Source organism: Panthera pardus, unplaced genomic scaffold, assembly GCF_024362965.1.
Source record: "Panthera pardus isolate Hobbes unplaced genomic scaffold, ASM2436296v1 HiC_scaffold_11, whole genome shotgun sequence".
Classification (NCBI taxonomy): Eukaryota; Metazoa; Chordata; class Mammalia; order Carnivora; family Felidae; genus Panthera; species Panthera pardus.
In genome coordinates this window covers 9193382-9206308 of record NW_026526666.1, presented here as the reverse complement: position 1 = coordinate 9206308, position 12927 = coordinate 9193382, and the positions used below count along the sequence as shown (strand labels likewise).

Below are 12927 nucleotides of genomic sequence, written 5' to 3'. Positions count from 1 at the left end.
AAAAATGAAAGCGCTAGGTGCTAGTCTCAAAAATCAGTAAAACTTTATTCGCTTCCATTCTTTCGCCATTAACAGAAAACTGGAGAAAGCAAAAATGTTTTGTGTTTACAAAGATAAACGGCCTCTTTACCCAGAGAAGATCAAAACCTCAAACGACAACGGGGAAGATAAAAGCGCCCTCCCCCACATCCCCTGAGCTGCCCTTGTCCTCTTAGACAAAGCCTTCAGTCCACTGGCCAGGGACCCTGGATGTGGCCAATTCAAGATGAGGGCCAAGAAATCAGACCAATCCATTCCCGTGATATAAAGTCGAACAGAAGCTACACCAAGGGTCAAGTGCCTGTATTTCACAGGACACAGGAACCAGGCGGCTACTTATAAAAAAAACAAGATTCATTTCAGGCACAACTTTTTTTATTTTTTTGTTTTTTGTTTTGTTTTTAAATCAGTAAAAGAAACTGGGTCCTAGAAGCTGCAGTGATCTAAGCAGCAGCAAGTTTGTGCATTCGTTTTTTTTTTGTTTTTGTTTAAATACGATTAAATTACCACACTGCTGGCACACCTCATTTGCATGAAATTCTGCACCATACATACTAATTGCAGTAAAGTTACCCCCCTCCCTAATCCCAGGAAAAAAAAAAAAAAAAAAAAAAACTACTCTGGAAGATAATTTTCACTGAAATCTAACCAAACTTCGTTAAGTGGACTGTGACAAGATTATAAATGATATGAAAAATAACATTTTAACATTTGGCCATCAACTTAAGGAAATGGTTTGCCTATACAAATTTTTATAATTTTTGTAATTTTTAATATATTCTACCCTCATATGGTCCTCAGAATTAAAGCATAATGAACAGGAAAGAAAAGGAAAAGAATGCAACTGAGTGCTAAGGCAGAACATCTTGCCAGATAGTAATGAAGGTAGAGTATATGCTAAATACCAAGTGCAGAATTTCATAGGGCCAACAAGATAACAGTCTATATTTTTCACTTACACAGGCGAAGTGGATTTTGCAATTACCAGTTGCGTTAAATGCACCAAATAAAGCTCCTAAGATTGATACTATAAGGCGCCACCTTAAGTTTTCCAGGCTGCAACTGTGCATAATTTTAAAATGGTTTCTTAAATTTATTTATTTTTTTTAAACATAACACGAGGAAGGTGTTAAAACTGGTGTAATAGCTCAATAGAATAAGTATTCCAGATTTTGGGAGGGATGAAGAGGAGGATATTCAGAACCCTTCACCAGAATCCCCCCAACTTGATCATAGTGGATTAATGATGTGCTTTGTGGATGTGGTTAGTCAATGACACCAGCTTGACGAATCTTTCTTTCTGCACCAAATCCCTGTGAAGAAGTAAAATTACAGTTAATCACTACAAAAGCAGTACTTTTTTTTAATCATCGTAACCACCACCACTTCTTTCCCAGAGGAGGAAATCCCTAATAAGCCCTCCTGATCTATTATGTTCAAAGGATCAGGAAGACCAGAAAATGTGCTGCTTACTGTGAGGAATCATTATTGTTAGGGGCTGAACCAATGTATATGGAGTTTTAACTAGTTATAAGCATATTGAAACACTGAAAAAGAAAACTGAAGTTCCCTGTGCCATTAAGCTCCGAGCTATGCTGAAATAGGAACTTGATAGGCATATTGTTTGTCAGCTGCCCCTACCCCCACCCCTCAAACCTTGTAATGCCCTCATACCATTGAGTTATCTGGTCCCCTTGGCTGACGAAGAACCATTAGGCGAGGAGCACTGGCATCATCCAGGGTGATGTTCTTCAAGCGATTGACCAACCTATCAGGTCGTGGAGCTGCAACAGCCTTGGGGCCCTCACTGTAATGAAGTTAAGAGGTGAGAAGCAGCAACTCTTGGTGGGAAGAAAGCAAGTACTTGCAGAGGAGTATGTTTTCTATCTAACTACCCAAATGACTCAGTTTTAATGAGGAGACTCTTGCCTCATCTAGCCACCTAGCTATAGCTAGCAAGACAGGACAGACAAGTTTGTTTGTTTTTATTCCTAACTCAAGGTTTATCACTGTGGAGGAAGGGAAGAATCATTTGGGTGAAGGTCATCCCTGGACTGGTCTGCACCTAGAAAAACCTGTTCCACAGACACACAAAACGAGGTAGTAAGATGTGAAAAACCTTAGACAAGTTAAATATGAAGTATTTCAAGAGACTCCCAGCTCCTCTCATGATATTACAGATTAAAAATTTTTTAAAGCACAGAGAAAGCACTGCTAAACTATAAAATTAGAATTTTAAGTAGCATATAAATAACTTAATGGAAGAAAAAGCTAAGCAGAATCCTTGAAGAATAAGGACTACATAATCTTATTATAAGTTCTATTACATAGAATGTACCCAATTAATGTTTCATTAGGCCAGATTTGTAAGACTAAAATTTAGAAAATGAAGGCCAGAGGTAAAAAAGACACAGTAGGGGTGTCTCGGTTGGTTAAGTGTCCGACTTCAGCTCAGCTCAGGTCATGATCTCATGGTTGGAGTTCGAGCTCTGTATCGGGCTCTCTGCTGTCAGTGCATGGAGATCCTCAATCTCCCTCTATGCCCCTCCCCCACTTGTACTCTTTCAAAAAAAAAAAATCAAACATATCAAAACAAAACAAAAACAAACCCCCTCCCCGCCCCCCCCCACACACAGGAAAGATCAAGAAATAGCCAGAAAGTAGCAGGATAAAAAGAGAAGCGATGAAAAGTGAAGAAGTGTGATTAAACCAGAGTTTATGAAAGTTTAAAGACAGTCCAGGGAATTTACCAATCCAACAACAACAAACTCACCAGACTCGCCAAACATTACAAGCACTGCACTTGCCAGTGCGCTGATTAAGAATCACTGAGAATTCCACCTCATCTCCAGCCTGTAGCTCAATGCCATCTTGAACTTCTTTCACATGGAAGAAGAGCTTCTTGCTATCTCCTACTTCATAGTTAATGAAGCCAAACTGAGGGGGGTGGGGGGAGGGAAAAATAAAAAAAGACAGTAACTAAAAACAGGACATACTACAGAGGGGAAAAGTACCTCACTGTGAATGAAGCACAACACCTAACTAGAAGGGGATTTATTAAACATGGTATTAATGCTGATACTCCAGTTTAATTGCTCATGCTATAATGTAACAGCATATGGGTCTGAAAAACTTGTCAAGAAATGTATCTTTGAAATCACTGCCATTCAATCTATCATAGCCTGTCTGAAACAAAGGTTGCCTGTGTCTTCATATAGTATATGAAGTTTCTGAATTAAGCAAAATCACACTGAGATTTCAATATGAGGAATAGTTTTGTTTGCCCTAAACTTATCTTATGAACACCTTTACATATGCTTTCGTTCTTTGTGTGGTCTGCAAAAGAAGTCCCGAGCTCAAGCATACAAAATCCTAGTCTTTCTATTCTGAAAAATCTCATTCCGAACTTATTTCCCCTGTCATGTAATGTTATCAATAGCACTCTTAACTTTCTTTTTGCTCATATCATTTTTTTCCTTTTCATGTCATTTTCTTCATATTTTTACAAGCTACCTCAAATCAATGAAAAAAGTAGAAATGAGTACTGATGGTTCTCCCTTGGCTGAAAAAATTTCAAGCTTTTGGTTACCACTTGTGTACCAACTCATAAAAGGATCAAATTCAGATCCAGAGATAATACCACTTACCTGATCTTTCACACACTCCACTGTGGCCCTACGCAGGGGTGTGATGTTATAGGCCATAGTCTGTGCATTTTGGCCCAGAACACACAACTGGAACTTGACACTTTCCCCTTTCTGCAGGCAATCTCCTTTGTTGGCCATCCCAACTATGCCAAATGGATAGACTTCACCTTTCATATCCCCTGTAACGAGAGACAGGTATAAAGTCTAAAAACTAATAGTTCAGAATGATCCTATGCTGATGGCCATAAGTTTATAGATAAGTTGCTAAGAATGTATTCTTACCTAAGAAAAATGTTTTAATACCTGAGAACTCCTACCTTAAAGCTTCAATGAAATATTACCAAGAAAACAAATGAGAACTTGTAGTAGTACTTTACTAGCTAATGAACAGTTTTAAACCATCCTTACGAAATTAAAAGGAACACTGGCACTCAACCTCATTACCTAAATATGTGGGCATTTTAAGCAGAATGGGTTGCTAGCATGATCCTCTGAATTATTTTCTTCCCCAGTTCACAGTATGAGCCAACCAGTCAAAAATATTTCTGACCCATACTCAACTGGGCATTAAACGAGCCAGGCACAGGCAAAAACAATGTGGATAAATTTCCTTGGCATTCTAATCTTTCTTTGTTCTGATTATGGCTCCCTCAAACCAACAGGCACTTTCTCCTAGTTCAGAGCTCAGCATACTTTCTGAAAAGACAGTAAATATTTTAGACTTATAAATCATCCTATTTCTGTCACATCTACTCAACTTTGCTGTTGTAGTGGGAAAACAACCAAACACAAGATGTAAACTATGGCCATAGCTGTTTTAAGAAAACTTTACTTACAGAAACAAACCACCCTATTTGCTGAGCTCTGCCCTAGACTAAAATATTGGCTGGAGAGGAGTGCAGGCTAGGAATAAGAACTGTGTCAAAGGTTCAGTTGCTTATCATATCAGTTCATCTGAACGGGAAGCCACTGAATCAACAAAGGTGAAGAGGAGAAAAAAACATCAGGTGGAAGTGGAAGCTTCAGAACTGGAAATGCTTTTAACAATTCTTTTAATGATTATAAGGTGTAAAGGAAGGTTTTCCTTTCAAACATACAGGAACCACAAACTTTTGAGGATACACTTCCAACAAAGTCATACACAAGCATTCTCTAGAGACAGCTGGTCTGATTCAGTTTTTATTAAAGCAGTCATTTATTAAACATTTACAGATTCATATTTAATCATTCTAGAATCTTCTCAAAGAAATTACCCTCATTTTAAAGATGAAGAAACTAAGCTAGGAGAGATTTAAGTAATTTGTCCAAAGTTATACAGGTAGAAGTGGAAGAGGTAGTGTTCAGATCTAGGCCTTGCCCTACTTCAAAGTGTTCCTGAATGAAAGAGCTGTTCTCACTATCAAGTGGGAAAATGTAACCTGTCTAGTCTCAAAACCCTCTAAGGTCTATTAGAGTTCAGAAAAGTTTCCTTTCCCGCAAAATCACTGCTTGACTATATCCTAGAGCTAGAGTTGAAGAGTAAGTGGATTGGGGGTTGGGAACACAAAAAGAAGTCAAAGTGAAATGTTACAGAGGAAGTACTGCAAAGGTGAGTAAGTTGCCCAGTCCCCACGGCCCTTTTAGGAGTATGGTGTAATCATGTCATTCATTTAAAATACTGATTTGCAAAAGACCAGATTTGTACTGAATGATTTTTAAAAAATAGTGTGTTTAACCACCAGGGTCAGTTATAAGATGAGAAAGCAGAACAAAGGAAGTTTATTTTAAAATTAATTTGAATTAGATCTGAATCAACTAAAGGAGTGATTTATTGAAATAAAAGACTGATTTGCTGGGGCGCCTGGGTGGCTCAGTCGGTTAAGCGGCCGACTTCGGCTCAGGTCATGATCTTGCGGTCCGTGAGTTCGAGCCCCACGTCGGGCTTTGTGCTGACAGCTTGGAGCCTGGAGCCTGTTTCAGATTCTGTGTCTCCCTCTCTCTCTGACTCTCCCCCATTCATGCTCTGTCTCTGTCTCAAAAATAAATAAACATTTAAAAAAAAAAAAAAAAAAAAGACTGATTTGCTATAAAATCTATTCCTATCTGGAGGTGTGTGTGTTGGGGAGAACTGGATGTACTCCGATTCTATGTAAAGCGGAAACTCCTAAGGGTCTCATACAAGGAGCATGTATGTTATCAAGGTTCATTTCTTTCTCTCAAATGACCTGTTCTTCCCCACTTTATGCCCTCTGACTCCTAGATAACACAAGATTTATTCTCTTAAGTCAAGCTATCATCTTTGGTTGGAAATTCAAACCCTCTTCTCATCAACCCCATCATTATGGTAATTTAGCTCTACTAATCATCAGTGGTCCTTACTGTCATTCCTATTGCAAACTTATTTTATGAACAAAGTTGTCTTTTGGTACTAATTGTTGGGATGACACCAGAAATCAGGGAGTTACTGAAGATGGGGAGAAAAAAGCAGTAAATGAAAAATATAGACAGCCATGGCCCAGAAACAGGTAGTGGGATCCACATGGAACCCTAGCTATTAAGAAATAAATATAGGACATTTACAGAAAGCAAAATATTTATAGAAGTGAATTGGCTACTAGGAAAATTTGTTAATACTGATGTAAATAATTACAGAATAATACAAGAAAACTGTAAAGTTGTACTAAATGCAGCCAACTGTAAATATCTGATTATCATCCAACATTAGATGAGTACTTTTTAGTGTGAGATTTTGTTCTCAGTCTATTTCAGTATAACTCAGTTGCTCACATAATAGTCATTTGTTCACAACATAAACCCAGGATGATGATCATAAAAACCAAGGGTTGAGGGGGAGGATAGAAGAGGCACTTTTCCTTAATTTCAGTTTCTAAGGAGTCTGAAAGCGACTGCGACAAACACCACCACATTTTAAAATGTTCCAAGTGCTCATGTAAAGGTAAAACAAATTTTAAACAATCTGATAGGGCTGCTCTTACCTTCCTCCACAATCTCAATCATTCCTTGGTACTCAGTCTGTGTTGGATCAACACTCCTCAAGGGGCGAATGACTTTACCAGAGTAGATGGTGGGATCAGCTTCCTCAGTAATGCCATTCACTACAAAGCAAAAGCATGTATACTTCTTATTCAACAATTTTAACTCTATTCCACAGGAAAAAAGCAAAAATCATCAGAACAAATGTTAACAGAGGGTTGCTGGCTGGTCTGCTACTCTTAAACTATTGCTAAATTATCATGAAAATAATGTTAATTTGGGGGTGCCAGGGTGGCTCAGTAGGTTCAGCATTGGGCTTCAGCTCAGGTCATGAGCTCATCAAGGTTCATGGGTTCGAGCCCTACATCGGGCTCTGTGCTGACAGCTCAGAGCCTGGAGCCTGCTTCAGATTCTTTGTCTCCCTGTCTCTCTCTGGCCCTCCCCTGCTCGCACTGTCTCTCTCTCTAATCTCTAAATCTCTAAAATGCAACCCCAACACTTATACACTTCCCTTTATTTTAAGCTCAATATGTTAGTAATATATATTACTATCTTCCTAAGCACAAAATTTTACTCATCTTGCTTGCCTATAAATACAAACTAAAAAATAAACTCAACAAAGGCAGGTTTCTTGCCTTTGATTTCTTCACTGCTGTATCCCCAGTACTTAAAACACAGCATGTGCTTAGATATTTATTGAAATGAAATGAACATTCTTGGCTGTCATTTCTCTAGGTCTCACCATGAGGAAGTATTATTTGAGGAGTTGAGATCAAAGTCAAAAGTTGCGGGTTTTTTTTTTTTTTTAAGTTAGAGATCCTAAACAGCAACCATTTTAAGTTCCCATTATTTTTCTCATTCTTCTCCAAAACAGCGTCCTCGAAGAATGCCTCTTTCCCCATTCCCATGGATATTTACATCTTAGGGTTATTTTTTAAGAAAGAGGTACTGAATTGAAAATAAAGTGAATGATCTAAACTATCTATCTAGTGGTTCTCAAACTTTAGCGTACGTCAGAATCACCTAAAGGATTTGTTAAAACAGAATGCCCATCCTAAGTTTAGTAGCTCTGGGGTGGGGTCAAAGAACTTGTATTTCTTCTAAGTGGCCAGGTGATGCTACTGTACGTATCACACCTGGGGGACCACTAATCTTGGGTTTTTGCTTCCTCTCCCATGCTGTCTCTCATCTCCCACCAAAAGCCTAGACTAAATAAGTAGAAATCACAATTCATTACCTGAGTGTGTTTTGTTCACTTTTTCTGCACTGACTTTGTTGCCTTTGCCTTTGGACAAGCTATACTCGACCATGTCCCCCAGTTCCAAGCTATCGACATCACCAGAGAACTCACTGGGAAGAAAGGAAACATCTGAATCAGCAATCACCACAAACATCAACGGTAGCAAATCAATTTACTTCTTCTGTAACAATATTCATGGTGTGCTTACTTATGCTAGATACTGTTTGAAGCACATTATAGGCAGTGACTCATTTAATCCTCAGAAACACCCAATGAAAAGGCACCATTATCTCCAGCTTCAAGACAATGAAACTAAAATACTAGGAGGTTAATTAGGTGGCAGAGTCAGGATTCAAACCTGAACCATCTAAGAGCCCATGCCCTTAACTGACACATATTAAATGTACAACTCTCTGGTAGCAACATAGAAGACAGTATTCTTTTACTGAAGCAGAAGGTTCTTGCCCAATGTTCAAAGCAGGTACAGGCCTTTATCTTCTGGCCACATGTTCCCTATACACATGATTAACTTCTGTTTATATAGTGCCATAATTTTACCAATATGAAATTTGGAATTACAAAATATATAACCACCCGATACTAAATGTTTTCGAACAAAACCAAACAATGGATAGTAAGCTCTAAGTTCCTAAAAGGCATTCCTCACCTGTAATGGAAAAAGATTTCCTTATCATGATTAGCTGTTTCAATAAATCCAAAATTATCCTTCAGAGTTGCCACATAACCCAAGAGCCTCTTGGAGTTGGAATTACGACCTAAAAGTCGAACACAAGTTGCAATCTGCTGTCCAGGCCTCTGTTTGTCACTAATACTAAATTCAACCTGTGAAAAATAAGGACACTCCTATTTAATATCATGTCTTTCCCACACCAAGCTCCTTACCTTAGGACCTACAACTTCCCACTCCAAATATCCTTTGTGTTAAATACTCTGATGGAAGAGATTTTCACCAAAACTAACACTTTTAGGTCTCATTCACACTTTTCATAAGGGGATCAAGTTTTGTTCTCCAGTGTGTATTCCTTATAGATTCTCAATTTCTCTAAAGCAGGGCTATCAGAAAACCAGACATAGTGAGGAGAAAAATGCACAGCAATATAAAATCTTGGGTATGATTTTACTTTGATCATGTTTCAGCAACTGGTTTAGCTTAGAATATTATAAGTTAATTGACTTAGGCAGATCTTCTCTAGTGCTTACTGACTCCTCAGAAAGCTTTTAACAAAGGGCTTCTTAGACCCTATTCTGAATAAGCTGCTTGTAAATGGGAAGACGTTCTTATATTAAACTCGTAAACACACAATTTTTTTTAGCAAACCTTGGTAAGATTAAAAAAAAAACCCCAAAGACATTTTGCAGGACTTATGATGAAGAGGACAACCTTTAACTCTCCTCTCAAATAAGCAGAATTATCTTGCCTTATCTCCTATTTGAGGAGAAGTAGATCCTTCCACATCCTTGGCTTGAAAAGCAATAGTCAATTTCACCCCACAATCATCATAGGCAATAACACCATCCTCAGCCTCCTACAAAATAGGATACAATGAAAAGAATCAAGAACAAAAAGGCAATAAGCAGTCAGTTTTTAGACCCTGGAGCTAAAGAATTGGCACAGCTGTACAAATGTCCTATTCTGGGGTTCCCTAACAGTAACCAATTTTTCATATGAATAAAAGATAGTCTTACCTTAAACCCAGGACTGATTCAACATACTGTAATTGGGTCTTTTAGTTCCGAGAATCTACTTTTTATTATTGAGGAGGGAAAGCTTACTGAAAATTTATAACACACCCATTCTATACTTCTCATAGCCAGCCAAAAATTAAACTGAGCATGTATTTTTAAAATTTTTTTTAAGTTTATTTATTTTTGACAGAGACAGAGTGTGAGCATGAACTGGGGAGGGGGAGAGAGAGAGAGGGAGACACAGAATCCGAAGCAGGCTCCAGGCTCCAAGCTGTCAGCACAGAGCCCGACGCACAGCTCAAACTCACAAACCGTGCGATCATGACCTGGGCCGAAGTCAGACGCTTAACGGACTGAGCCACCCAGAAGCCCCAAGCATGTATTTTTAATAAACAGAAATTCTATAGGGCAAGAAGCTTTTTGTATCACCTATTTTGAATTTCCCATAGTACCTTACAGTGTTTTGTATGAGAGTGTATTTACCAATGCACGAAAATTTAATTAGGTAGAGGATCTAGCACAGTTCAGAGCATTTGATATTCAATGCTTCCAGAATTTAAAACATTGTTGATTACCAGAAAGATTCACTCGTCAAAAGTCTAAGAAATTTCTGGTATACCATACAGAATCATACTGTAAATGACACTGTTCAACTACCTCACAAATTACACCACTTTTACGGTTTCAACTATACAAAACCAATTAATTTCTACTCTTCTACCATTCATATTCCTTTCTGTAATACACTGTTATAAATAAGCGTGATGACAGAAGGACTTACTAGGGTCCAGTGTTGATCTAAGAAGAACAGAACAATAAAAGGGCAGGAAAAGTCTTATTCAAAGGCTGTCTTGATCAACTCAGTTTTGTCAAAGCCATTTGGGAAGCAGGGCATTCTAAGAGCTTTTTAAAAACCATTAAAAACAAGCCCCTCTGATTTTCTTTTATTTTTATTATTGTTAAATGCAGCATTTGTGAAATTCCTACTATGTGCCTGGCCTTGTTCACCATAACAGGAGACTATGATTTTTTCAGTTTAAAAACTGAAGCTCAGAAGTGATTTGCTAAGCTACAAAATAAATAGTAAGCAAGATGTTGTTCCAGTTCTCTCAGGATCCTAAGTAGCCATTTTAAAAATTACATTACCTTCCAATATCTCCCACACGTACCTGCTGCTCTTGTCTAGACCCATGATATCTGCTCCCAGTTCAAGGTCTACCTAAACTCATTTCGTATCAGGCCTCTTCATCTTTTGTCTTTCTCCACCCCCATCTAGGGCTCATACTATGCCATTTCTTCCTGAAGTGCGTATCTGATGTCACTTTCCACAAATATTCTCTGAGTATAGAACAAAGTCTAAATTCGCTAGAGTAGCAATTGAACCTTCTCCATCTAACTGTATCCTGATTTTTCATCTTATTTCCCCTATTCTACCCACCAAAGAAAAACCCTATCTTCCTGTTTAACTACTCAGTGCTTTCTAAAGAAACCCTGAATTTTTCTCATTTGTACCTCTATTCTGTGAGGAATGTTCTTTCTTCATGTATACCCACCTATTAAGTGTCAGTGCCTTAGTGATACCATCCCAGATCCTGCCACATTAGAATTTATTTTCGCCACAGTGCTCTCACTGATCTTTTATGGCAATATTTTATATTTTGTATGAATTACCTGCTTCTATACAACTCTCAATTTATTATTTACTTGAGAGCAAAAGCCATGTTAGACATCATTCTATCTCTATTCTGTGGACTATTCAAAATGGAGTCCACACAAATTTGGAAGTTTTAAACTGCTTGGGAAGATCAGTACTATCATTTTAGATGAGCAGTTCTCATTGGGGATTAGGGGATGTCTTGCAGGATATGGCAACAGTTTCGGCTGTCACACAGAGGGAGAAGAGAGATACTGATCTCTAGTGGGTAAAGGTCAGGGATGCTGCTTAACATCCCACAATCCACAGAACAGCCCCCCCACCCCCCAAGTCATAATGTGGAGATTAAAAACCTTCTTTTAGATCAGTTCACTGTTAATGTTACAGAGAATTCCAAAAGAGACAATACTTCATTCCATTACTGTGTGGACAGTGGTTTCCTTGAAAGAGAGGAATAAAGAGCTACACAAATCATTTTGATCGTCTAAAACTTACCTTTTCTTTGCCTTTATTTGGGCTAGTGGTTTTAGGATTAGAGAAAGTGGCTTCTTTTTCTACAGTGCCCAGAAAACGATGATCTGAATGGGAATGGAACGAAACCGTGCCCTTGGGAAGCTTTTTAATCCTAATAGCATGATTTCTTTGGGCAGAGAGCATATCCTACAAATGATAAACAAAAGTAACTTTAAACTGAAAAAGGAAGCATCAAGAAACCATCCCATTCTTTCTCAAAAAGTACTCACAGGAACCACAGTAAACTCTACTTCATCCGCAATATGGAGCTGATTCCCATCCAGAATTTCACTGAAGTGGAAGAACATACGAGCATCACGATCCACACACTTGATGAAACCAAATCCATCTCTCATGGCAGCAATTACACCCTGAAATCCAGATAATATTTTCACTGGCTGCGAAGCTTGCCAAGAAAACAATACTCAATTTTGGAGGCATCAAGTTAAACTCATTAGGAATTCTCTGAATTAATGACTCAAAATCTGTACCCACTTTTTAATTTTTCTATTTAAATACAAACTCATTGCTTTCAGTACATTAACTTCTAAGCCACTGTCTGAGATGCTACCCCCCGGTCAGCATGCATAGAAAAAACTATCACATCTGAGTGTTAACACATGCACACAATATACTCCTTTTCATTCTCAAATTTGTGAACTTGGTGTTATTACCCTGTATTGCAAGATGAGGAAATCGAGGCTGAAGTTAAGCAGTTTGTTCAAAGCACACAGCTAATAAGTGGTAGAAAACAAAGATTCTAAATCTATGGATCCTAAGGCCCAAGCTTTATGACAATATCTAGAAATTTTAAAAATCTACACAAATACTTCAAATACTTCCAAAGTCAACTAAAGGGAACTTTTTTTTTAGTCTCAATCTCAAAAATTTTTATGTGAGTTTAGGTGCAGGAAAGGCTTAAGATTAAGGTCTGAACAATAAACAAAATATACGAAATCTTTTCCTCATTTTTCCCCCTTACTAAATTATCAGCTTTGTAAGGGCAATTACATCCAGAGTTAGCTGGCACATGGCAGGTACTCAGAAGTTTACTGAAACAATTATTATCAACCTACCAATGACTTACATGTTGCATATTTATTTGTATTATTACTGACGACTATTCTATAACCAGTTTTGAATATAGCATAAAT

The 12927-nt window shown here is 38.0% G+C and overlaps 1 protein-coding gene across 4 annotated transcripts in view; it reads right to left on the bottom strand.

The window, feature by feature from the left end:
• Window positions 1-21: 21 nt before the first annotated feature.
• The window catches only part of CSDE1 (cold shock domain containing E1), a 39032-nt gene continuing 26126 nt past the window's right edge, over window positions 22-12927 (bottom strand). For all 4 annotated transcript variants that reach the window (XM_019457926.2, XM_019457928.2, XM_019457929.2 and 1 more), the window contains 10 exons: window positions 12004-12144; window positions 11756-11920; window positions 9339-9446; window positions 8567-8742; window positions 7897-8009; window positions 6662-6781; window positions 3687-3865; window positions 2813-2976; window positions 1714-1846; window positions 22-1352 (listed from right to left, as the gene is read on the bottom strand). In XM_019457926.2, the coding sequence (XP_019313471.1) occupies window positions 1305-1352; window positions 1714-1846; window positions 2813-2976; window positions 3687-3865; window positions 6662-6781; window positions 7897-8009; window positions 8567-8742; window positions 9339-9446; window positions 11756-11920; window positions 12004-12144 (1347 nt within the window). In that variant the 3' untranslated portion in view covers window positions 22-1304. The remainder of the gene's footprint in view (window positions 1353-1713; window positions 1847-2812; window positions 2977-3686; window positions 3866-6661; window positions 6782-7896; window positions 8010-8566; window positions 8743-9338; window positions 9447-11755; window positions 11921-12003; window positions 12145-12927) is intronic.